The 26,575-nt window shown below is 43.8% G+C and overlaps 2 protein-coding genes across 6 annotated transcripts in view; one reads left to right on the top strand and one right to left on the bottom strand.

Annotated features, from left to right (window-relative positions):
- Positions 1-24,798, bottom strand: part of LOC308240514 (uncharacterized protein CXorf58 homolog) — a 41,624-nt gene extending 16,826 nt beyond the window's left edge. For all 3 annotated transcript variants that reach the window (XM_080653607.1, XM_080653608.1, XM_080653606.1), the window contains exons 1-6: positions 24,396-24,798; positions 21,258-21,393; positions 19,350-19,449; positions 15,822-15,916; positions 15,290-15,401; positions 7,207-7,338 (exon numbers count right to left, since the gene is read on the bottom strand). In XM_080653607.1, coding sequence (XP_080509733.1) covers positions 7,207-7,338; positions 15,290-15,401; positions 15,822-15,916; positions 19,350-19,449; positions 21,258-21,373 — 555 coding nt within the window. In that variant the 5' untranslated portion in view covers positions 21,374-21,393; positions 24,396-24,798. The remainder of the gene's footprint in view (positions 1-7,206; positions 7,339-15,289; positions 15,402-15,821; positions 15,917-19,349; positions 19,450-21,257; positions 21,394-24,395) is intronic.
- Positions 1-26,575, top strand: part of APOO (apolipoprotein O) — a 184,009-nt gene that overhangs the window by 92,843 nt on the left and 64,591 nt on the right. Inside the window, exon 1 of one of the 3 annotated variants that reach the window (XM_080653609.1) lies at positions 24,617-24,927. The exons of 1 other annotated variant lie outside the window; for it this stretch is intronic. In XM_080653609.1, coding sequence (XP_080509735.1) covers positions 24,919-24,927 — 9 coding nt within the window. In that variant the 5' untranslated portion in view covers positions 24,617-24,918. Of the gene's footprint in view, positions 1-24,616; positions 24,928-26,575 lie in introns of those variants that run through there. One more of the 3 variants, XM_080653612.1, reaches the window with a different exon arrangement.

Below are 26,575 nucleotides of genomic sequence, written 5' to 3'. Positions count from 1 at the left end.
AGTGATCCCACTTCTAGGAATATATCCTAAGAAACCCGATACACCTATCAGAAAGAATGTATGCACCCCTATGTTCATAGCAGCACAATTTACAATAGCTAAGATCTGGAAATAGCCCAAGTGCCCATCAGTAGAAGAGTGGATAAAAAAGCTGTGGTATATTTACACCATGTAATACTATGCAGCAGTAAAAAAAGAAGGACCTGTTACCCTTAAAGACAGTATGGAGGGACCTGGAGAGTATTATGCTAAGCAAAATAAGCCAGTCAGAGAAAGACAAGTATCACATGATCTCACTCATATGTGGAATCTAATGAACAAAATAAAATGATGAACAAAATAGATCCAGAGACATAGAAACATGGAACAGATTGTTGAATTTCAGAGGGAAGGTAGGGAGGGGGGTGGGCTGGGAGAAATCAACCAAAGCAGTTGTACGCATATATGCATAAGCCATGGACACAGACAATAGGGTGGTGAAGACCTGGGGTGGTGGGTGGGGATGGGCTAGAAGGAGTCAATGGGGGGAAATAGGGGGACCTATGCAATATTTTCAATAATAAAGATTTAATTAAAAAATATAATAACCTAAATTAAACTCAGGATGAGCCTAACATTTGGTAATAGCTATGTGATCTGTATACCTGGTAGTGCTCCTTCATGACATGCTTGGGTTGAGATGACATTTGCATAAAGCTTATTAGAAATAATGAGTTTGTAGTTGGTGCTAAGTGGCAAATTTCACTATTTTCATTTGAAGTATTTATAGAAACCCCACTTCTTTTTAAAATATTTAAAATATAAAATTAGGAATTTTAAAAGTGCAAATATATATAATCAATTCAACCTTATAAATGCTCATTTAAGAGATAGGAATAGGGAAGCAGGATCTATGATGCTAGGAAATGGAATAACAGCAAGACAGTTAGGGTATATACACACACGCACATAAGCACACACTCACACACATACAGGCCACTCTCCCTTTGTATTATTTAGGCATGCATGAATTTTAATTACCGCTATTTAGTTGAATAAGCCCAGTCCTCTAACAACATGGTTCAAATTTCAGTTACCACAGTATAATTGAGTAATTGCATAAAGTACAAACTCTGCTGCTCGCTCTTCAGTCCATAGATCACTGCATAAATAACAGATGTGTGTGGAGATTATGACAAATCATGTCACTTCTTTCAAAGTGTGTCAATGATTGGTCACAATGGATCTGTTATTTAATTCACACACAGACAGCAAAGTAAATAGTTGTGTTGCCTCTTTGTCCCCTAGTAACAACAAAAAAATCAAAAGAGGGAATAGGCCAAAAAAGTAACAAAAAGTGATAATGCTGGAAGTGAAATTGAAATCCCATGTAAATGGACTTTTAGAAGAAATAGGTGACCATGGGGATGTTGGTGCAGCCATCATTCAAGAGATTGCACATAGGCAGCTAGAGGAACCTGGCGAAAGCGAACTTATCAACATAAGTGAGGAACGAGGCTGTAACAAAAGGGATGAAGCTGTCCCAGAGGAAGTGACCCTGACAAAAAAGACACTTCACAGTAAAGGAACTCTGAGATATATCACAACATTTAAAGTCCAAAGGATAAGCCCTGGCCAGGTAGCTCAGTTGCAAACACCAAGGTTGTGAACTCAATCCCAGGTTAGGGCACACACAAGAAGCAACCAATGAATGCATAAATAAGTGGACCAACAAATCGATGCGCATCCTCCCCCACCCCCACCCCACCCCTCTCTAATTAAAAAATTTAATGTCCAAAGGATAAAATGTTGGTGGGTAATCCAAACTTAAAAGAAGTATGACAATTTGCCAAGGCATAGAGAAGATGCATTGTAAGTTGCATAAGAACAAGAAGGCAAGCACTTTAAACTACTCTAGCTAGCTAAACTTTTTAGTAGCTTTATTGAGCTTCACATTCCATACAATTCACTTATTTATTTATTTTTAAATATAAATATATATATATACACATATATACATATATATATGTGTGTGTGTGTGTGTGTGTGTGTGTGTGTGTATATATATATATATATATATTGATTTCAGAGGGAAGGGAGAGGGAGAGAGAGAGACAGAAACATCAATGATGAGAGAGAATCATTGATCAGCTGCCTTCTGCACACCCCCTACTGGGGATCGAGCCCGCAACCCAGGCATGTGCCCTTGACCAGTCCACAGGCTGATGCTCTGTCCACTGAGCCAAACCAGCTAGAGCCAATTCACCTATTTAAAGTGTATAAGTCAGTGGTTTTCAATAAGTTCAAGTTTTTTTTTTTAACAAAGAAAACACTTTACAATGAAATAAAACACTATACTGGTACAGTGAGGACTGCCTGTGTATTTTATTTCCCGAGAGTGGAGTAGTAAAATGGGTAAACATCTCAGCACTGTCAATAATCTGCTCTGCACTTATTAGCTATGTGACCTTGGGCCAGTTTAAAAAAAATCTCATTAAACTTAATTTTTTCTCATCTGTTAAAGGGTCACATAATTTATGAACGTGAAGATTAAAGGAGATAATATGCATATAAAGAGCTGAAGTCTGTGCTGTGTCCATAAAGGGCTCAATAAATATCAGGAATCACCATATCTCTCTCTTCCAATATGTCAATCTGGGAACTTTTTTCTATGACACCAGTTCTTGGCATAGCCACGGTCTGCAAGTATGAGACCCATGTCCTTAGCAAAGACAGTTGTCACCCTCAAGCTCTAGTTATTTCCTGGTCCAATGCCCTAATCTTCTAGGTTAAGGCTTTGAAAGAAAGAAAACAGAACTGGGAGTTTCCAAGGCAGTATATTAATTTCATGTTTCACATTGAAGCAACTGAGTAAATAGTTAAGGCCATGTGTTATTATTATGAGCTAGAATTTTGGGATCCCTTAGTCTTTAGAATGTGTGAAATAGGGTAACAATAATACCTATCTCTTAGGGTTGTTATGAGAATAAAAGGAGTTGGTATTATAGTTATGCGCCACATAATGATGTTTTGGTCAATGACAGACCACATAGATGATGGTGGTCCCATCCTATCTAATAAAAGGGTAATATGCAAATTGACTGTCACTCCAACACACAAGATGGCCACCCCCATGTGGACACAAGATGGCCGCTACAAAATGGCCAGCAGGGGAGGGCAGTTGTGGGCGACCAGGCCTGCAGCAGAGGGCAGTTGGGAGGGACCAGGCCTGCAGGGGAGGGCAGTTAGGAGGGACCAGACCTGCAGGGGAGGGTAGTTGGGGGGGACCAGGCCTCCAGGGGAGAGCAGTTGGGGGGACCAGGCCTCCAGGGTAGAGCAGTTAGGGCGACCAGGCCAGCAGGGGAGGGCAGTTGGGGGGGACCAGGCCTGCAGGGGAGGGCAGTTAGGGGCAATCAGGCTGGCAAGGGAGGGCAGTTAGGGGTGACCGGGCCAGCAGGGGAGGGAAGTTGGGGGTGACCAGGCCTGCAGGGGAGGACAGTTAGGGGTGACCAGGCCTGCAGGGGAGGGCAGTTAGGGGCAATCGGGCCAGCAGGGGAGCAGTTAGGCGTCAATCAGGCTGGCAGGGGAGTGGTTAGGGGGTGATTAGGCTGGCAGGCAGAAGCAGTTAGGGGTAATCAGGCAGGCAGGCAGGCGAGCGGTTGGGAGCCAGCAGTCCTGGATTGTGAGAGGGATGCCCGACTGCCCAGTTGGGCATCCCTCGAGGGGTCCCAGATTGGAGACGGTGCAGGCTGGGTTGAGGGACACCTCCCCACCCCCCATGCACAAATTTCATGCACCGGGCCTCCAGTAAGATTATAATGGAGCTGAAAAGTTCCTTTTACCTAGTGACATCATAGCCATTATGACATCATAATGCACTACTCAAGTGTTTGTGGTGGTGCTGCTGTAAACAAATCTACTGTACAAAAAAAGTACAGCACGTACAATTACAGTAGCAAGCTATACCATCTAGACCAGGGGTCCTCAAACTTTTTAAACAGGGGGCCAGTTCACTGTCCCTCAGACCGTTGGAAGGCCAGACTATAGTTTAAAAAAAAAAAACTATGAACAAATTCCTATGTGCACTGCGGGCCCGGGACGAGTCGGCTGCTAAGCAGGACAGGCAGCGGCACCCGGCGGGCCAGATAAATGTCCTCGGCGGGCCGCATGTAGCCCGCGGGCCATAGTTTGAGGACCCCTGATCTAGACTTGTGTAAGTGCAATCTGTGATGTTTACACAATGCTGAAATCCCTAATGATGCATTTCTCAGAATGTGTCCCTATCGTTAAGTGGTGCATGACTATACATCAGCATTTGCTATTATTATTATTTAGGTATCTAGTGTAAGTTCCCTGATTCAGCACTGCTGTCCTATTAGTTATGCAAACCAGAAGGCTAGGAGCCATGTTAAGGAAGGCTAGGACACCTTCCTTTAACTTACCACCCTGTAACCAAGGCCAACTGCTTTTTAAAAAAATATATTTTTTATTGATTTCAGAGAGGAAGGGAGAGGGAGCGATAGAAACATCAATGATGAGAGAGAATCACTGATTGGCTGCCTCCTGCATGCCCTCACGGGATTGAACCCAGGACCCTTCAGTCTGCAGGCTCACTCTCTATCCACTGAGCCAAACCAGCTAGGGCAAGTCCCACTGCTTTTATTCCCTAACTAGAGGCCCGGTGCATGAATTCTTGGGGAGGGGGGTCCCCTCAGCCTGGCTTGTGCCCTCTCGCAGTCCGGGACCCCTTGGGGGATGTCCACCTGCCTACTCGCTGCTCCTTACCGCTCAGCTCACTGCTCCTTAGTGCTGCCGCAGAGGCGGGAGAGGCTCCTGTCACCACTGCTGCACTTGCCAGCTGTGAGCCTGGCTGCTGGCTGAGTGGTGCTCCCCCTGTGGGAGTGCACTGACCACTAGGGGACAGCTCCTGTATTAAGCGTCTGCCCCCTGGTGGTCAGTGCGCACCATAGTGAACGGTCGTTCTGGTCGTTCCGCCGTAGCGGTCGCTTAGGCTTTTATTATATAGATTATCCCTTGCATCTCCAGCCTCACTGCCCTAAACCAATATACTACCATCTCTCCTAAAATACTGCAGGAATCTCCAAACTAGAAGGCTGGTACTGTACTCTATTCCGTACTCTACATTGTAGCCACATGGATCTCCTCACTCATCAGATTCTATCACCTCATTTCTTGAAACACTGTACCAGCTTCTCATTGTACACAGAATCAAGGAAAAAAATACCCCTCCAAATAAAAAACAAAGAAAAAAATAAACACCTTACTATGGTTGAAAGCCCTGCATGATGATCTTAGCGGCCCTCCGGCCTGACTACATACCACCACACTCTGCTCTCTCTCCTTCAGTCCCACAGACCTGCTCCAGGCTCCGCAGCTCCTCCTGCCACAGAGCCTTTGCCTTGGGTATGCCACCTGCTCAGCCCCAGACTGAGGCTGTGACACATTGTTGATTGCCTACCCATCAGCCACTTCCCACTTCTCCCTTGCTCCTGGAGCCCTGGTTGTTGTTTTTTTCATGTATGGACCAGCAATATACTCTGGAAAGGAGAGCCCCAGCACACAAACCAATCGGTGATTGGTTTAGGGGGGAACATGTGATCTGATTCTGACCAATGGGGCCTGAGGGGAAGTCTGTTGGGGTCTTCTGGGAAAGAGTTTTCTTCCTGAGATAAAAAGACTCATGGAGTTTCCTTCTTCCCGCTTTTGAATGTAGTTGAGAATGTGATAGTTATCTTGCTCCCATGTGAAGGAAGCCAAGAGAACTGTAGAGAAGCTGACCCAGAACCCTAATGTCCTTGAGCTGCCACATTAGCTAGTCCAGGACCCTCCTATCTGGGGACTTCTTGCATGGGACAATAAAATGTCCTCTTCATTTAAGTCTCTTGTGGCTGGAAATATTCTGTTACTTGTAGTAGAAAGCATCCCAATAAAAGAATACTTCCTTATTAGGTCAAATCCCCATGCACTCTCTTAGCACCATGTATTAATTTTGATTTTTAATTGAGATAACGTTTATATAAAATTCACCATTTTATAGTGTACAAGTCAGTGGTTTTTAGTAAATTCACACCATATATCACCACTATCTAATTCCAAAGCATTTCCACCACACCAAAAAGAAACCCCACATTCCTTAGGTATCACTCCTTAGACACAAAAAGCCATACATTATATGATTTCATTAGTATGAAATATCCAGAATAGGCAAATTCAGAGAGACAGAAGGTAGATCAGTGGTTGATAAGGGCTGTAGTGATGGAGGAATCAGGAGTGACTGCTTAATGGATGAGAGGTTTCCTTTTGGGGTGCCAAAAAGGTTCTAGTACAGGGGTGGGCAAACTTTTTGACTCGAGGGCCACAATGGGTTCTTAAACTGGACCGGAGGGCCGGAACAAAAGCATGGATGGAGTGTTTGTGTGAACTAATATAAATTCAAAGTAAAGGAGCGGAGGGGAGAGCAAGAGAACCCTCCGCTCTTTCGGCTCCGCGGGCCGGATAGAACAGCCGAATGGGCCGGATCCGGCCTGCGGGCCGTAGTTTGCCCACAGCTGCTCTAGTACTAGATGGTGGTGAGGTTTGCACAATATCATGAATGTACTTAATGCCACTGAATTGTTCACTTTAAAAATGAAACATTTTGTATTGTGTGTGTTTTAAAATAATATTGTTATTGATTTTAGAGAGAGGGAAGGGAGCAGGAGAGAGAGAAACATCGATGTGAGAGCATAACATCGATTGGCTGCCTCCTGCACACCTCCTACCAGGGATCGAGCCCACAACCTGGGCATGTGTCCTGACCAGGAGTCGAGCCAGCAACCTTTTGGTGCACAGGATGACGCCCAACCTACAGAGCTACATCAGGCAAGGCTATATTGTGTGTATTTTACCATGATAAAAAAATGTATGGCCGAAACCGGTTTGGCTCAGTGGAAAGAGCGTCGGCCTGCGGACTGAGGGGTCCCGGGTTCGATTCCGGTCAAGGGCATGTACCTTGGTTGCGGGCACATCTCCAGTGGGAGGTGTGCAGGAGGCAGCTGATGGATGTTTCTCTCTCATCGATGTTTCTGGCTCTCTATCCCTCTCCCTTCCTCTCTGTGGAATATCAATAAAATATATTTAAAAAAAATGTATGATTCTTGGAAGATAGGGTAAGAAGGCTTTTTGTTGTTGTTGTTTGGTTTCAATATCTAAATCTAAATTCCTTACTGTCACGTAATCTTGCACGGTGACAATATCTATTTCATCAGTTATTCTGAACTTCTGGAAAAGATATTCATCTTCTATCATTTGTTCATGAAACTTCTTCTTCCCCATTAGTTTGTAAGCATCATATGAGGCCTATAAAAAGAACAGAGCATGGACTTTTAAAATAGTATAATAGCAATAATGATCAGCACACACTTTACGTATTTTTCTGACAAATACATAAAATATTGTTCCTTTCTTCTAACAGCTTGTATTCAATAAAAGGAGAGTATTTACAAAGAAAATATTATATAAGGATTTTTAAAACTACCTAAAATTTGTTCCCATAACCATATCTACATAGTTTTAAAAGGCAGCTAGAGGAGCTGAGTTTACAATCCTCAGAGAACCAGTTTTTAATTTTTTAAAAAATTCTCATCTGAGGATATGATTTTAGAGAGAGAAGAAGGGAGAGAGAAACATTGATGAGAGACATCTATTATGTGCCCCAACTTGGGATCGAACCCACAACCTAGGTATGTGCCCTGACTAGGAATTGAACCTGCAACCATTTTGGTTTACAGGATGATGCTCCAACCAACTGAGCCACCCGGCCAGGGCAAGGACCAGTTTTTGTTTTTTGAAAATATATTTTATTGCCAAAACCGGTTTGGCTCAGTGGATAGAGCGTCGGCCTGCGGACTGAAGGGTCCCAGGTTCGATTCCGGTCAAGGGCATGTAACTTGGTTGCGGGCACATCCCCAGTAGGGGGTGTGCAGGAGGCAGCTGATCGATGTTTCTCTCTCATGGATGTTTCTAACTCTCTATCCCTCTTCCTTCCTCTCTGTAAAAAAATCAATAAAATATATTTAAAAAGAAAAAAAAAGAAAATATATTTTATTGATTTTTTACAGAGAGGAAGGGAGAGGGATAGAGAGTTAGAAACATCGATGAGAGAGAAACATCAATCAGCTGCCTCCTGCACACCCCCTACTGGGGATGTGCCCGCAACCAAGGTACATGCCCTTGACCGGAATCGAACCTGAGACCTTTCAGTCCGCAGGCTGACGCTCTATCCACTGAGCCAAACCAGTTAGGGCAAGGATCAGTTTTTAAAAGATGTTTTTTACCCCTTAAAAACAATCCTTTCCCTTAAAACAAAACAAAACAAAACAAACCTATAACGCCATTCATTCTGTCCATGCAGAAAAAATTTATCTGATTATTAAATAGGTTGGCCTAGGAACTGCAATAAAAGGTATCACTGGGCCAACTATCTTTATGTGTTAGTTAATACAGTATATAGCCCCCAAATGGAAACATGTACGTTTTAGATTGCTCAGACTTCTTTCTCCCTCAGACTTCATTCTCAGTAGCCATAGATTGGCAAACAAAGGGTTTTTTTTTATTACATTTGCTACTCAAGGAAAGCACCTGAAAGGGCAAAGACAGAGAACTCACAGAAAATACTGATGCTCAAATCCTGTCTGGCCCTATTGGTACCAAACTCTTCCATGCACATTTCTCCTTGTTCTAAGAGCCATACATAGACTGTGAGTAGAGCCTTAAGTACTCCCCACCCTCTTTCCCACTCCCCATAGTACGTGCTGCTTCTTCTAACACATATTTGTATTATGCATCTGTGCTTCTGGCCACAAAGGGTATGCTTATGTGAAGGGAGAGTAGCGTAGATGAAGATTTAAATATCTTTTGATTCCAGATCAGTCTCACTTTTCTTTTGCATCTCAGAATGTGATGCTAGTGAAAGTATGGGTGCTCTGTGTTATATAGCGCTGATGTAAGGCCACAGAGGAGTCACTGAGATAGGATTGACTCAGAATCTGTTCTTTTTACTTACCACACAACACAACAGCGAGCCTTGATGTATTTTCTATTTCAATTCTCACTTTTGTTATCTAGAATATTCCTTTTTAATTTTTTAAATTTCTAAGCTTAGAACACAGATACATATGAAAAATAAGAGAAAATACAGGGTGGCCCGGCCCGTGTGGCTCAGTGGTTGAGCATCGACCTGTGAACCAGGAGGTCACAATTCGATTCCTGGTCAGGGTATATGCCTGGGTTGTGGGCTCGATCCCCAGTATGGGGCATGCAGAAGGCAGCCAATCAATGACTCTCTCTCATCCTTGATGTTTTTGTCTCTCTTTCCCTCTTCCTTTGTCTCTGAAATCAATAAAAACAATATGTTTTTAAAAAGAAAATAGTCCTAGCTGGTTTGGCTCAGTGGATAGAGTGTCGGCCTGCAGACAGAAGGGTCCCAGGTTCGATTCTGGTCAAGGGCACATGCCTGGGTTGCAGGCTAGATCCCCAGTAGGGGGCGTGCAGGAGGTAGCTGATCAGTGATTCTCTCTCATCATTGATGTTTCTCTCTCTCTCTCTCTCTCTCCCTCTCCCTTCCTCTCGGAAATCAATAAAAATATATATTCTAAAAAACAGAAAATACACAGTGAGGCAAAAATAGGTGTACAGTTGTGAGTATGCAAAACACAGTTTATTCTTGTATTATTATTAGTTATTGCACTATTTCCCATATGAACAAATATAAACCTAGTTTTGCCCCACCCTTTATTCAAATGGTTGTGGTTTTATTCCTAAGGCAGTAAATTAAAGGGACAGAAATAGTTTACTAAAAATGTGATGGAATGTTCCTTTGGGCAGATGATTTTGGTTTTCCATTTCATTAGTTTCTTTCTACACTACGCATCTAAACAAAAGGCAGTACTGGCACGTAACTCCATTGTGCTTTCTTGCAATTAATTTTCTGAGGATCCTAATTAACCATTCCGACAGTGACTCTGAAGGTAAAAGCAAATAGTTATACAATGAACAGGTCTGAAAAACCACTTAACTTCTGCTTTGAACATTTCTTTAGATATAGTTATATTTTACTTTAGAACAAGTTACTTAAAAAGGCATTTGTTATTTCCTCCCTACTCTACTCCACTCTGCCACCACTACCAATCTCTCCAACCCCTGGTCTCTTTATTTGTACAGGGCCTCAGCTGTGTGAGGCCCATCCCAGCCTCTCAGCCAAAACTCTCTATGCCTGGCAGCACATGGCAGGCTTGCTGCCCATTTGTGACAAGGATTTGAAAAAAAGTTTGCCCTCCAGTGGCCAAGATGTTCTTTCTCATACCTTTGTCATGTATGGCATGATTCAGGAAAGTCCTTCTAGATCAGGGGTGGTCAAACTTTTTGACTCGAGGGCCACAATGGGTTCTTAAACTGGACCGGAGGGCCGGAACAAAAGCATGGATGGAGTGTTTGTGTGAACTAATATAAATTCAAAGTAAAGGAGCGGAGGGGAGAGCAAGAGAACCGGATAGAACAGCCGGATCCGGCCCGCGGGCTGTAGTTTGCCCACGGCTGTTCTAGATAGAAAGAGATGGAAAGCAGAGCTCAGCCCCAAAAGGGAAGGGTAAAAACTAGGGCCTGGGATCGAACCTGCAACTCCGGTACATGCCCTTGACTGGGAATCAAAATTACAACCCTTCAGTGTGCGGGCTGACACTTTAACCACTGAGCACACTGGCCATGGCTAGGGCTAGAGATTCTGCATTTTTAAAAAATATTTTTTATTGACTTTAGAGAGAGAAAGGGAGAGGGATAAAGAGAAACACTGACGAGAGAGAAAACTATTGGCTGCTTCCTGCACACCCCCTCATTGAAGATAGAGCCCGCAACCCAGGCATGTGCCCTAATGGGGAATTGAACCGTGACCTCCTGGTTCATGGGCTGATGCTCAACCACTGAGCCACACTGGCTGGGCATGAGTCTGCATTTTATTTTATTTTATTTTATTTTAAATATATTTTATTGATTTTTTACAGAGAGGAAGGGAGAGGGATAGAGAGCCAGAAACATCGATGAGAGAGAAACATCGATCAGCTGCCTCCTGCACAACCCCCACTTGGGATGTGTCCGCAACCAAGGTACATGCCCTTGACCGGAATCGAACCCGGGACCCTTCAGTCCGCAGGCCGACGCTCTATCCACTGAGCCAAACCGGTTTCGGCATGAGTCTGCATTTTAAATAAGTTCCAAGGGATGCCAGTGTTGTAGGTCAGCAGGCCACACTTTGAGTAAGTCACAAGGCTTTAGAATATTCTAAATATAGTTGGTCAACTAACCACAGTGATAACCCTCTGTAAATAAGTATTGCTCTGAAAATAGATCATTGAAGTAGGTAACTGAAATAAGATCTTTTTTCTACACACAACTATACAATTGTTCTCGCATCATTTGAACTGTCTTGGCACCTTTGATGAAAATCAATTCGTCATCTATGTGTAGGTCTATTTCTGAATTCTCTATCCCCTCTCATTGATCTACATGTCTATATGTTATCACTACACTGCTGGGATTATGGTGGCTTTTTAAGTCTTAAAATCAGCTAGTGTAAATTTGTTAGGCTACTCTATATTCTTTCACTTGTCTTTGCTTATTTTTGGTGAACACATGAAAGATGCCTTTGGAAAATAAGGAAATGAAACTAGAAATGGCAACAAAAACAAGAGAAAAGCTGGAACAACAACAACCTGTGAAACGCACCTCCTTCATAAGTGAACTTAGATTAAACATCTGAGTGGACTAAAACTGACTTATTTCTTTCATATCCTATCTAATAAAGAGGGAATATGCTAATTGACCCTCACGCCATTGCAAAGATGGTGGTGCCCACAGCCAATAAGGAGGGAATATGTTAATTGACTGCCCCACCCTCAAAGATGGCAGCACCCACAGCCAATCAAGAGGGAATATGCTAATTGACTGCCACGCCCTCAAAGATGGCAGCACCCACAGCCAATCAGGAGGGAATATGCTAATTGACTGCCATGCCCTCAAAAGATGGCAGCACCCACAGCCACAAGATGGCAGCGCCCAGTCCCCACAGCCTCCCAGCCGCGCCCTGGGCCGGCCCAAGGTACAGGCAAGCCTTGGATGGTGGCTGCCCAGCCGCCCAGGGCCGCCCGAGGCTCAGGTAACCAGGGCCGGCCGAGGCTTGCGCTGCCGGCAGTGGCAGCAGCAGAGGTGTGATGGGGTGTCACCTTCCCCTGATCGCTGGGTCGCCTCCCGCCCCTGAGGTCTCCTGGACTGTGAGAGGGGGCAGGCTGGGCTGAGGGACCCGCCTCTCCAGTGCATGAATTTTCATGCACCGGGCCTCTAGTTAAGAAATAAGTCAACTTAGGAAGTTGGGTCAGTTTGCTAAAGATACAATTTCTACATTCAAAGAGCAAAGGAGTTGAGTAAACTTATAGTGAGAAAAATTCCACTTCTATCAACCATTAATCCAAGTGTTACCAGAGTTTGTTTTGAAGCTGAACTGAAGGGAAACAGGAACCCTAAACTGTGCTCTCCAAACTGGGTATGTCGTTATCATTTAAAACCCCTATAATGTTTAGTGAAAAACTCAAGCTGAATGATATGACTGCATTTTTACAATAAGAACAAAAAAATTTAAAAATATATCTGTGTGTGTATTTTTATGGGAAAAACATGAAGGGGTGACAGGAGCGGGCTAGAAGAGGTTAATGGGGGGAAAAGGAAGACCTATGTAATACTTTCAACAATAAAGATTTAAAAAAAAAAAAGAAAGAAAAACATGAAGGCTACAAAGTGAACTGTTAACATTAATCACCCTAGGCGAGTGAAAGCTGCAGCACAGAGAAGCCATAAAGGCATATTTTCCTTTTTTTAAAAAAAACTATGCTATTTCCTTTTTAAAAACAGTTATTTTGTAATTTAAATAAAAACTGAAGTTATTATACAGCATTTACAAGTTTTAATATACACACAGTGCTTTCCAGTCACAGCGTCCAACGTTCTCATTTGCTCCAGCCTGGGGACAGTAGGGGCCTCTAGGAGCTGACCCAGGAGAATTGCAGTTCCTGGAAAGGCCCCATTATGTAACCTCAGAAAAGCAGCAACTGATGCTATTTTCTAGGGCCAACACTAAGCTTATTCTGTAGATAAATGTGGTATGAACATAAAGTAAACATCTACTTTTGTATTTGAAGTCCTCCTATATACTGTACATGAAAAATATTGTTTCTGAAACACCATTATTTCATATGAAAACACATAATCCATTTGATACATTTCTGAAAAGGAGTTAAATTTTCTCCGACATTGCCTGAGAACAGAGAAAAGTAGTCTCTTTTCCTTTTCTAATATTCTTTGGAGAAGAAATGTTACACATGTTGGAGCTGATCAGAAACTGCCAGGCTGTGTGGTCTTCTATCCTGAATTCATGCCATTACTGATTACTTCAGATGGCCCATACTTTTCATGTAAAATATTTCCAGAAGGCGACAGGAAAAGAACCTTTGATTTATGGTTTATAAAAGGCTAAATATGAGTCCTAGCTGGTTTTTCTCAGTGGTTAGAGCGTTGGGTTGGATTCAAGTTAAGGGCAAGTACCTTCATTGCAGGTTCAATCCCTGGTGGGAGGCAACCAATCCATGTGTCTCTCTCACATTGATGTTTCTCTCTCTCTGTCTCTCTTCCTCCCTTCCATTCTCTCTAAAATCAATGGGGAAAAAATATCCTCGGGTGAGGATTAACAACAACAATAAAAGGCTAAATATTAGAATGTATATTTTTTTTAACTCAATTACAGTCATATATAAGGGTCAACAGAATAAAACATGTGTTGTATATCCTTGCTATTAAAAGTGTGGTCCATGGGCCCCAGCTGGTTTGGCTCAGTGGATAGAGCATCAGCCTGCAGACCAAAGGGTCCCGGGTTCAATTCCAGTCAAGGGCACATACCTTGGTTGCAGGCTCCTCCCTGGCCCAGGCCCTGGTTGGGGCTTGTGCAGGAGGCAACTAATTGATGTTTCTCTTTGTCTTTGCCTCTCTCTTCTACTCTCCCTAAAAGAATCAATGGAAAAATATCCTCAAGTGAGGATTAAAAAAAAAAAAAAGTGTGATCCATGGGAGCTGGTTAGATTCAGGCCCCATTCCAGATCTACTGAATCAGGAACTGCATCTTTAACAAGATCCTCAGGTGATTCCTATGCTGCAGACAATTTTGGTGAATATTTATGAAACTTAAAAGTTAAGAACTCAGATAAAAAAAGGATAAATATTTTAAAAGTTCATTTCCAATAGTCCAGCATGGCTTTTTCTAAATATGCTACCAGAATCGAAGAAACAACGATAAAATGCTATTAAGACAAAATTGAATCAAAGGTTATACATAATTTTAAAGCACTGACCAATAGGCTACTTTAGTCCGTTACAGGGGTGGGCAAAAGTAGGTTTACAGTTGTGAATATGTGAAACAGAATTTATTCTTTAAAAAAAATGTTTTTTTTATTGCCATGCTGGTGTTCCTCAGTGGTTGAGGGTCGACCTGTGAACCTGGAGGTCATAGTTCGATTCCCAGTTGGGGCACATGCCCAGGTGTGGGCTCGATTCTCAGTGGGGGGTATGCAGGAGGCAGCTGATCAATGATTCTCACTCCCTCTCCCTTCCTCTCTGAAATCAATAAAAATATATTTTATTGATTATATTTAAAATATGTATATTTATTGACCATATTTAAAAGGTGTTTTATTGATTATTAATTATTATAGTTATTATTAACCTACTTTTTCCTACCCCTGTCTTAACAAACCAAAAATTTAATATTAAGAATAATGGTGGGTATTTTCTAGAGCCTTATATAAGTAGTTATTCCAAATATTTTTTAGCTAATAAACAGAGACACTTTGAAACATATGTTTAACGTCGGCCTGCGGACTAAAGGGTCCCGGGTTCGATTCCAGTCAGGGGCATGTGCCTTGGTTGCGGGCACATCCCCAGTGGGAGGTGTGCAGGAGGCAGCTGATCGATGTTTCTCTCTCATCGATGTTTCTAGCTCTCTATCCCTCTCCCTTCCTCTCTGTAAAGTATCAATAAAATATTAAAAAAAAAAAAGAAACATATGCTTAAGAAAATACTAACTGCCTGCTGGGATGTTTAATAGTGAAATAATAGTCTGTATAGTTAAATGCAATCCAGATACTACATATCTATGTTATAATGTTAAGATGTGTAAGAAGCTACATAACATAAAATGTACAGTGTGAAACATCACCTTACTCGCCGGCTTTAACATATTTCTTCCGCTGAAATACTTGTAACCATGGCCTCCAGTATGTAGAAAAATTTTAAACACAATAAAAGGTGGAAATTTTTCACCACTGAATCTGAAATAAAGACCAAAAATGTGTCATTTGGAATCAGGTTTGGGACTCAGTTACGGCTCCCCCTTGTGCTTAAGATAGTTTCTTGCATGCAGGATAAAGGCTATACCAGAGACAAACTGGTAATGAAATGGATTACAGAAGATTAAAGAGCCACACCTAGGAGGTGCGTATGCTCACAACTATTCTCATGTGTGTGGCAGGCTGGACACATCGTGGGACGCGAGCTACTCTCAAGGCAACTTTGGCCTAAGAGTCATGCCTCAGTTTCTTTACATAATAAATGTAAATAAAAACATTTATTTTGCAGTTATATACTGAGAAGGTATGTTGAGAAGGTATGAGGACTTAAGAAAACAAATTTCTAAGATTTCTTCATATTAACTAAGTACTTCTTGAAATAAATCAGCATAGAAACATTACCTGAATTTAACTTTACAGTTCATGCCAGGATCTCTTGCAAACTGAGCCTCCAAGGGGCTCACATTCTTCAGTATATCATATGTCACACAATATTCCTGAAATAGATGAAGGTGCTATAAATGGAAGGTGGTACCTTGCCCAGTTGCAATTTACTGAAAATAACAGAGGCGGCATGATAAAGTGAACGGTACATCAGACTTGGGAGTTCTGAAGAACTGGGTTCTAGTTTTGTCTTCTCCACTTATCATCTGTGTGGCCTGGAGTCAGTTATTCACTCTTTTGGCCTCCAAGTTTGGGTATGTGTTCCTCCTCAAGATCCCAGGCACTGTTCTTTCCCTATGATAACACTTCTCACAATGTACTGTAATTAACTACAAACTCCTTTTTATCTCCTATTAGACGATACAAGCTTAATGAAGGTAGGGGCAGTGCCCTTCTTCTTTACCACTGTATTCCCACCACCTAGTACAGTGCCTGGAACACAGCAGGTGCTTCACAGTATTTGATATTGAATGAATCACTGTAAATGAGGATGATCATGGTACTGTTACTAGCTTTCAAGCACTTTTATATACCACATACTACGTTAGGTACCTTATACACATAACCTCATCTAATCCTTACAACTCAGCAATATTATTTGAATATTATCATTCCCATTTTACAAATGAGCTGGCTGAGGCTCTGGGAATGTCTGTAACTTATCCAAAGGCATACAGGTAGTAAGTGGGGAAGCCAGGATTCAAACTTCAACCTGTTTGACTTTAAAGCCCCCACTTCTCTCCCATATGACCCTGTCCAACATTTATGCCTATGCCAATCACATAAAAATATATGCCAAAGGGATTTTAAAATGATAAAGCATTATTAATGTAAGGTATTAACTTGAAGTATTAGGATAACATGAAAAAAAAAGAATTTCCTTCTTTCTGTCACTAAAATAATCTAAAATGATAACAAAACCAGAATGATCATACTTAAATACAAGTTCCATATGTGAAGACAATGGACAATGAACCTGCAATGTCACAAGTTGACCTGGGTGGGTTTTCTCTGAGGTATTCTGCTGTCACTGACATCACAACTAGGTCTGTGGGGTCAGATGGTGAAGAGGTGTACACAGTGCTCAGACTTTGTGATTTTTTTCAAAGGGGCTAAAATTCCCTTAATATGACTATCTATAATAATCCTATCTAATAAAGAGGGAATATGCTAATTAACCAACACTCCATTACAAAGGTGGCTGCACCCACAGCTGAGGCCAAGTTCCCATAAAGAGCCTTAACAAGCAATCAGCAGGGACCTGAGGCTACGCCCTCCCCCGCCCCTGTGGGGCTTGACAGGGGACCTCAGGCCATGCCCCTCACCCGGAAGGACTTGACAGGGGACCTCAAGGTGCGCTTCCCGTCCTGGTGCTGGGCTAGGAGACCACAGGCTGCTCCCCCCGCCCTAGCACCAGGCCGGGGGACCTCAGGCCATGCCCCCCACCTGGCAGGGCTTGACAGGGGACCTCAAGGTGCACTTCCCATTCTGGTGCTGGGCTAGGGGACCTCAGGCTGCTCCCCCGGCCCCAGTGCCAGGCCGGGGGACCTCAGGCTACGCCCCCTATCAGGTGGGGCTTGACAGGGGACTTCAGGCTGCGCCCCCCACCCTGGCACCAGGCCAGGGGACCTCAGGCCGCACCCCCCGCCCCAGCACCGAGCCAGGGGACCTAAGGCTGCGCCCCCCTGCCTGGCGGGGCTTGTCAAGGTGCACCCCCAGTGCTGGGTCAGGGGAACTCAGGCTGCGCCCCCCGCCCAGGGGGGACCTGAGGCTGCACCCCCCTGCCGATGGGGCTTGACAGGGGACCTGGGGCTGTTCCCCCTTCCTGGTGCTGGGCCAGGGGACCCGAGGCTGCGCCCCCCCGCCTAGTGGGGTTTGATTGGGGACCTCAAGGCGCGCCCCCCCACCCCTTAGGTCCCCCGGCCTGGTGCTGGGGCTGGGGGACCTCAGGCCATGCCCCCCGTCCTGGCGCTGGGCCAGAAGACCTGAGGCTATGTTCCCTGCCCGGCGGGGCTTGACAAGGGTGGGACTAGCCAGGTCTGGATCTATCCCAACGTGGGGGGGGGAGCGGCCAGGTCTGGGTCTCACGCGATTTTGAGGTGCATGTGGGTGGGCGGTGACTTGGCTCTGGGTCCCGTGGTGTGCCCCAGACTCTGACAGGGGGAAGGTTGTCATATACATTTTACTAATTTTCTTTAATCTCTGACACTTCTATTATAGAGAAAGGGCAAATAGCAATATTAAATTATTTCCTCTAATTAATCCCCTTTTAATGTGCACGAATTTCATGCACCAGGCCACTAGTCTGTAATAATAAATGTGTAATATGCTAATTAGACCGGACAACCTTCCGGATTAAGCTGGGGCTGCGAAGGAAGCCCCGGTCCTGGGTGCCTGCCGGTGGCCGGAGGGAAGCCCGGGTCCCGGGTGCCAGAGGGAAGCCGGTGCCTGCAGCCGGGGGAAGGAAGGCCTACTCTTGCACGAATTTCATGCATCAGGCCTCTAGTTACTAATAATAGACTACTGTAATCATGGGTGATTTTATTAGGAGAGTATTTGGTACTGTATGATAGAAGTTCTACTACTCACCTTGGGTTGACAGAGTTGTTCTTTGCATTTTATTTTACTCAAATGGGACTATATTATTTATACTGTTCTGCACTTGCCGTTTTCACTAGCACAATATCTTAGCTATCTTTCCACTGCAGAATTATATGCAAGGCTTCGAGGTTTAACACTATGAAAGCACCAACACTTACTTTACTTAACCATATAATTGATGAACATTACATGGTTTTCCTTCCTTTGCTGTTACAAACAATACTGCAGTGAAAGGGTACATAGATTATAGAATAGTCCTAGAAGTGAAATTGCTAGGTGGAAGGTAAGGGCACTTTTTTTCTTTTTATTGTTGTTAATTCTCACTGAGGATATTATTTCCATTGACTTTTAGAGAGAGTGAGGAAGGGGAGGGGGAGAGAAAGGGAGGGAGGGAGGGAGAGAGAGAGAGAGAGAAATATTGATGTGAGAGAAATATTGATGTGAGAGAGACACATTGATTGGTTGCCTCCCACATGCACCTGGACTGTGGTCGGGGATCTAACCTGCAACCCAGGCACGTGCCCTTGACTGGGAATCAAACCCGAAACCCTTGGTGACGCTGAAACCACTGGCCAGGGTGGAAAGGGCACTTTTAATTCAGAGATTTTTATTGTTGGACGATCACTGTCTCACATCTTCAAATAAACTGAATTTGTGGGTTTATGTAATAAAAGGCTAATATGCAAGAAATAATAGTCACTTATGTTAAAATAAATCCAGAAATATTCATTGAGGGCTAATCAAAGAAGCAATCCCAGAACCCTATGCAATAATATTGGATTTAAACAGGAGGGAAAAAGTTACATATTTTATCCTTACTTAACAGATACTTTAGCTTGATAAGTAATTAAATCTGTCAGAGAAAACAGAAAGCAAGATACATACTGCTGCACAAATTGTATGCTTGAGGAGTTGAAATATTGTCCTGTCCATATAAGATAGCCAAGCTCTTTGTATCTTTAGAGCTGAAATATCTTTACGAGTTCTGAGAGAAAAAAAAAAAGAGGTTAAGGTTTGTGAAGTTGTTTTCATTTTCCTAAAATCTTGGGGAACTCTGAATTTATGCTTCCTCTTTCCTGCACCTCCCCACTCCCACCCTAAAACTGACCTAACGAGGAACATTTAGATGTGGTACTTGGAACTGGTTATTTGCTGAATCTAGTTAGAATGAGGATATGAAATACTTGAGAAGATTTCCATGGAGATTAAAAAACCATTCTGGCTAAATCTTTATCATCAAAAGGCATACATATTATAAATAATGTGTGAGGAGGCAAACTTGTGTCTAAAAACATCCATGACCTAAAATGATTTTTGCTGTAGTTAGTTCTTAAAAACACTGTCCAACTGCCCTAGCTGCAGTGGATAGAGTAATGGACTGCGGACCAAAGGGTCCGGGTTCAAATGTGGTCAAGGGCCCTGGTTGGGGTGCATGCAGGAGGCAACAAATCGATGTGTTTCTCTCACATCGATATATCTCTCTGTCTTTCCCTCTCTCTAAAAATCAATGGAAAGCCCTGACCGGTTTGGCTCAGTGGATAGAGCGTCGGCCTGCGGACTAAAGGGTCCCAGGTTCGATTCCAGTCAAGGGCATGTACCTTGGTTGTGGGCACATCCCCAGTAGGGGGTGTGCAAGAGGCAGCTGATCGATGTTTCTGTCTCATCAATGTTTCTAACTCTCTATCCCTCTCCTTTCCTCTCTGTAAAAAAAAAATAAATAAAAATCAATGGAAAAATATCCTCAGGTGAGGATTAACAAAAAGACACTGTCCAACTAATTCAAGTGCTAAGAAAATACAATGTGGAATTGTTGAAGTTTATAGTAGGCCCAATTCTCTTCTGAGGGCCGATGACCAGCCCTAGAAAAGAAACTCCTTTGTGATCTATGCTTGAACCAGGTTCATCCTAGTCAGGCCAGGTATTTTACTTTTGTTCACATCCCAGCACTGGCAGGTCACAGGGATCTCCTTCTCCTCAACCTCCCAACCCCACAGGGCTACAGGTACAAAGAGAGGTATTCCTGTATAGCGTCACTGTTGGCTGGCAAAATGCAGACTACAAGGTGTAGAGTAGAAAAGGCCTGGAGTATGGAAACAGTCCTTTGGATCTGAGCCAATGCCATTTATTAGCTGTCTAACCTTCTGCAAACCACCTACCTTCTCCCAGTTGCGGCTTCCTCACTTATAAAATGTAATAAGACAGCTTTATAGAGTTGTATTGGGATCAAAGAGATGTGCGTTAACATGCTTTATAAATTATGAAATACTATCCTATGTAATAAAAGGCTAATATGCAAATCGACTGAATGGCAGAACGACTGGTCGCTATGATGCACACTGACCACCAGGGGGCAGATGCTCAATGCAGGAGCTGCCCCCTGGTGGTCAGTGCGCTCCCACAGGGGGAGCGCTGCTCAGCCAGAAGCCCTGAGGTGGGCTCACAGTTGGCGAGTGCAGTGGCGGTGTGGGAGCCTCTCCTGCCTCTGCGGCAGCGCTAAGGATGTCCAACTGCCGGCTTAGGCTCACTCCCTCATCAGTTGGACATCCCCCGAGGGCTCCTGGACTGCAAGAGGGCGCAGGCCAGGCTGAGGGACCCCCCTCTCCACCCTGAGAGCACAAATTTCGTGCACCGGGCCTCTAGTAATTATAATAATTATCCCATTCAAAAGTAATTTAAAAACACACAAAAATCTATAATTTACAAAACAAGAAGTGTTTGATGTTAGCTAGGTAAATACCATATGTAAACTGTCCAGTTGTGGAAAACGATACAAGGCGAAATTTGGCTACTCACAGTCGTACTGGCTTTGTCCTTTTAGTTTGTAGCAAAGGTGTTTTGTGGCCTTTTACCATCGTTGGATGAACTGATTTTCCAACACCAGGGGCCCCTGCCTTTGAGGAACCACTCATTTTTCTTATAATGAAGTAATCTGAAAGTATATAAATTAAGCATTTGAGGTCATAATCTGTATTATTACACTGTTTGGATGAGACTCAAGGGTCATTGACTGTTGTACTAATTCCAGAACCCCTTAAAAAGGAAGGCATCATGTGTCTCTTAATATTGCTTACAGTTTATAGTCTTTGTGTACTAAAAATATTATGAGGAATGTGGGAAAGACAAAGGGATCTATCCAATTGCCCTCTAACTGGTCTCCCTGTCTCCAGGCTCTTTGTCCTCCTATTCATTGTCCACTCAGTAGCTGGAGTTAACTTTCTAGAGCAATACCCCAACCTTATCACTCCCCAACTTAAAATATATCAGGGCCTGGCCACAGTGGCTCAGTGGCTGAGCATCAACCTATGAACCAGGAGGTCATGGTTAGATTCCGAGTCAGGGCACATGTCTGGGTTGTGGCCTCGATCCCCAGTGTGGGGTGAGCAGGAGGCAGCCAATCAATGATTCTCTCTCATCATTGACGTTTCTATCTCTCTCTCCCTCTCCCTTCCTCTCTGAGATAAATACAAATACATTAAAAAATAAAACAAAACCTTTCAGGGACACCTCATTTCCTCCAAGCTGAAGTCCAGACTCCCAAGTATGCCATTCCAGCCTTTTCACAATCTAGTTCCATTTTCTCTCAAACCTCAAAATACCAACTTTCATCAGCATTCCTCGCTACACTCTGTGAGAACAGGAACTTCTTGCCAAAATCAGTCAATGTTTTACAACTCTGGGCTGCTGATCAGACCATGTCCTCTACCTGGAATGACTTCCCTGCCACCAGCAAACATCAATTCATCCTTGAAGACCCCAGCTAACTGATGCCTCTTAAGTTTTCCACCTTTTATTTTTTTTCACAGAACTGCTCACTCCTGTCTCCAAGGTCCCATAGTGCTGTATATGTTTTTCTTTTATAGTACTTCTCATATTGCATTATAATTTGTTTTCTTGGCCGTCATCCCACCAAGTTCATTGAAGGCAGGAGGCATATTGCTAACTATGGACTCCCCAATGCCTAGCAGAGTGAAGGGTTTTCACATGCTAGTCTAAAAAACTTCCACTCCGGTTTTGTCATGGAATAGCTGTGAAACTTTGGGCAAGTCCCTTAAACCAGCGGTCGCCAACCTTTCGGACCTCGGTCCGCGGACCACCAGTTGGCGACTGCTGCCTTAAACTCTCAGTAACACAGTTCCCACCTTGGTAAAGTGAGATGGTGTGTACTAAATGATCTGATTCCATCTCTGATTTTCTATCCTTTGATACATTACTCCAATTTGGATGCAGTTCCCAAATTCTTAGTCACTGCTTAGTCTCTTCTACTAAACCAGGGGCTCTTTACCTTTTCTTTTTAAATCTATTTTATTGATTTTTTTTTTTTTACAGAGAGGAAGGGAGAGGGATAGAGAGTTAGAAACATCGATGAGAGAGAAACATCGATCAGCTGCCTCCTGCACACCCCCTACTGGGGATGTGCCCACAACCAAGGCACATGCCCCTGACCGGAATCGAACCTGGGACCCTTCAGTCTGCAGGCTGACGCTCTATCCACTGAGCCAAACCAGTTAGGGCTCTTTATCTTTTCTTTTGGTGTTGTGAATCCCTATGGGCAGACTCCTTCCAAGAACTATGTTTTTTAAAATGCACAACATAATATATGTAGGATTCCAGAAAACTTCAATTATATTGAAATCACTGTCACAATATTTTAAAAAAACAAATTACAGAAATATGTGCCTTCTTTCTGCATTAAATAAAACGAGAGCTCTAATCACTACTGTACTTGTGAAGTGGTAAATGAGTAGAAATGATATCTCAAGAAATCTTCCATGACTAAAACATAATATGAAGACATCTGCGCTTTCTCTTAATGACCAAGTCACAGGTACTGTTGATATTATCGTGGTTTGTTGCCTGCACTATAATGGAAAGAAATGGTAAAGTTCAGTTAGAGGTTAGTAAAATAAAGTTGTAATTTTTCCCCATCCAAGTTCACATACTTCCCAAATTAAAAACTCCTGTCCTAATTTATCACTATACTTCACATTTTTATATACATATGTCATTCCACTACTAATGCAGAGCCTTCAGAGTCTTCTCAATATTTCTCCGTAGGGATGTGGATGGGGGTAGCTTGGAACATGCAATTCACTTGAGAAGGAGAAAAGCAGCCTTTAACATCTGGGAACTGGCCTGGCACTCACAGCTGGGATTTGGTGTTAACACTGGCTTCCTAACGACACCCAATCCAGAGCAAAGCCCCGTTTCCTTTAACTCGCCCCAAAAATCACCCAAAGAAGCCCAAATCCTATAATAAATCTTTCTAACACCCTCTTACTGAGATGCCCCACTGTGTCCCAAAGTGTGCGTTTTCCTTGCAGCAATGAGAAATAAACCTAAGTTGTTAAACTATACTGGTGTCCCAAGTGGTCCCTATGGGCAGACATGCCACCACACAAACCTCCTAAATCTTCCGGATGCCTGCCTGGATGGCTTTACACTTTCTATGGGGTTAGGACATGAAATACAGGATGAAATATGAACCCCCCTCCCATTATGACACATTATATCAATTATTTACGTGAGATCACAGGCTTTAAAGGTAGACTAGGTTTGATCCTGGCTTCCCACTTTCCTTCTGTGTGGCCCTGTACAAATTACTTCTCTGTGCCTCAGTTTTATCATCTATTAAGGTTGGGAAAAATAATCATGCCCATCTACTTTGGTTGTCCAAAAGATTAGATAAGTATGTGTAAGTAGTTAAGGGCTGAGCTGGACACATAGTAAACGCCGTGTTAGAGCTTACTATCCTTGTTAATGGGATAATTATTACTTATTTCTACTAGTATTAAGGGATTCCCAGTGAAGGGCATGCACTTAGTATATCGAAGAGAAAACAAAAGGTTAGGGCCTTTAGAGACTAAAGGACATAGCAAATTAGTTTAAGACCTCAGAAACTCCAGCCCACGGTAAAAAAAAAAATCTGAAAACCTTTTGAGAGGTAAATCCAGGCCCCCGAAGTCGGCGGCTTACAGGTCCGAGGCTTTCCGAGCTGCCCAAGGCCGTTCGGGCGCCCTCGCCCGGAGGCCTCGCGCACAAGATTCTCAGCCCACGCCACTGGGTGGCCAATCAGGCCTGCGAAAGCCGATTCCCAGAGCCGCGAGGAGGCGTCCGGCGCCTCCCTCCTCGCTCCCCGTTTGTTCCGCCCACACAGAGCAGGCGTTTTCTGGCCGCCTAGCAACCACCGGCGCAGGGGCGGAGCCTGCGGGAGGCGGGCTTAAGCTCGCCCGTCGCGCGACGCGCGACGCGCTGCAGCTTAGCGACGTCGCTTCTAACCCTCGCTTCCGAACTAAGCTTTCGCGGGACCAACTCGGCTGTACCACCACCACCACCCGCTCGGCGGCCCGCTGGCGGTAGGAAGAATCAGGACCCTATCCGGCCGCCGTAGCCGCCTCTCTCTAGTGGGCGGGGTCTAGGTCGGGGTGACCCCGCCAGAGCCGCCGTTGCCAGCGACATGTTCAAGGTGAGAGCGTGGAGCCGGGTCACAGCTGTCACCGCTCCCTCCCGGTATCCCGAGCCTCTCTGGGGACCAGGCCCTACTCGCCCTGAGGTTCTTCCCGCCTCCGGGCCGGCTGCATCTTGGTGCCGTGGTTCATTCACTTGTCCGCTCGGAGCCTACGGCTGCCGGGCGGAGGCGTGAGACTCCGGGGAGGGTGGGTGGGGCCATTTGGGTCGTATTCTCGTGAATAAAACACTTTGAAAAATTAAAGTACCCCCCAAAGTACCCACCCTCTCCCCGCTGTGCCCTCCTGGGTTTGTGGGTAGGATGGGGCCATCTCGGGGCTCTGCGGGGTTCAGCTTTAGTTGCTTGGCAGGGTCAGATTTCAGAACCTTGTGTATGAATGGCGGAGGGCCACCCTCTTGAGAAGGTGCTGTAGGATGTGGGGGTTGCTGGCCTAGGAGAAGTTGGGTGAGGGGGGAAGCTGGAGTTTTGCTCCCCTCCTTAGTGAACATTATTTAGTGTGGACAAGTCGACCTCTCTCTTTACATTTTATGAATTCGTGTCCTTTGAAAGAAATTGACTTGTACAGTGAAGATTTTTATCGAATATCTGCATTTTAACGAAGTTTTTATTCTACTACTTAAAAAAGTAAATGATAGTCTCTATCTTGAAAAGCAGATCACGAGCTACCAGAAATTTGTCTGCAAAAAGCATAACATTCATAAAATAATGCTAATGAAATTTCAAAAATACTGCTCAAAACTTTTATTGAGCTCCCGCAGTGTGCTTTGGGTGCATTAATATAGGCTATAAAATCAGAACATAGATTTTGCCTTCTTACTCTGGCATTGCCACTTTCTAGCTGTGTGACCTTGAGCAAGTCACTTAACCTCTTTGTACTTGTTTTTCTACTAGTGAAATTGGAATACCATGTACCTCATAGGGTTATAAGGAATAAATAAGTTAGGGCAAAGCACTTGGAAGGGTCTCTGGCACATAGAGTTACCATCTAAGCATTCACTTTTATTTTGTCTTCAGGCAGCTCATAGTTTAATCAGGATGACAGATCCCAGGCAACTTGCATTCATTTGATTACTTTGTGTTGAACACCTACCTATTATGTGCTAGAAGCTCAACTCAGCTTTAGGGCTGCAATGACAAAGGATATGCTGTGATCAGTTTACATGGGTATCAACAATGTACTGTGTGGTAGTGAAAAGGAGAGTAGGATCTACTCTGCCTAACCAGGACTTCTTAAGGAGTGGTCCTCATCCCCTCAAAAATGTTTGGATAGAATCTAGGGGGTCCCTGATCTCTGATGGAAAAATAATCTTTTTCACCAATCTCTAACTGAAATTTAGCAACTTCTCCTATTATGAATGTAGATAACTGTGTCATTTATTGCTGGAGAATGATCCACTGCAAGCCAGTACCTTAAAACTGATTTATTCTCACTATCTGTGGGTTGGCTGGGCAGTTTTGCTGGCATCTGCCAGCGGATGAATTCAGTTGGTGGCTATACTACAAGGTGGTCTTACTCCCATGTCTGGGGCCTTGGTACTCCTCAATGTGCCTAACTTGAGCTTCCTCACATGGTTCCTGGGTTACAAGAGGGCAGGTCTCAGTGTACGAACTTACTGGCTAGCTAGCATCACATTTGCTGATGTCA

Source organism: Plecotus auritus (genome assembly GCF_963455305.1).
Source record: "Plecotus auritus genome assembly, chromosome: X".
NCBI lineage: Eukaryota > Metazoa > Chordata > Mammalia > Chiroptera > Vespertilionidae > Plecotus > Plecotus auritus.
This window is presented reverse-complemented; position numbering and strand designations above follow the sequence as displayed.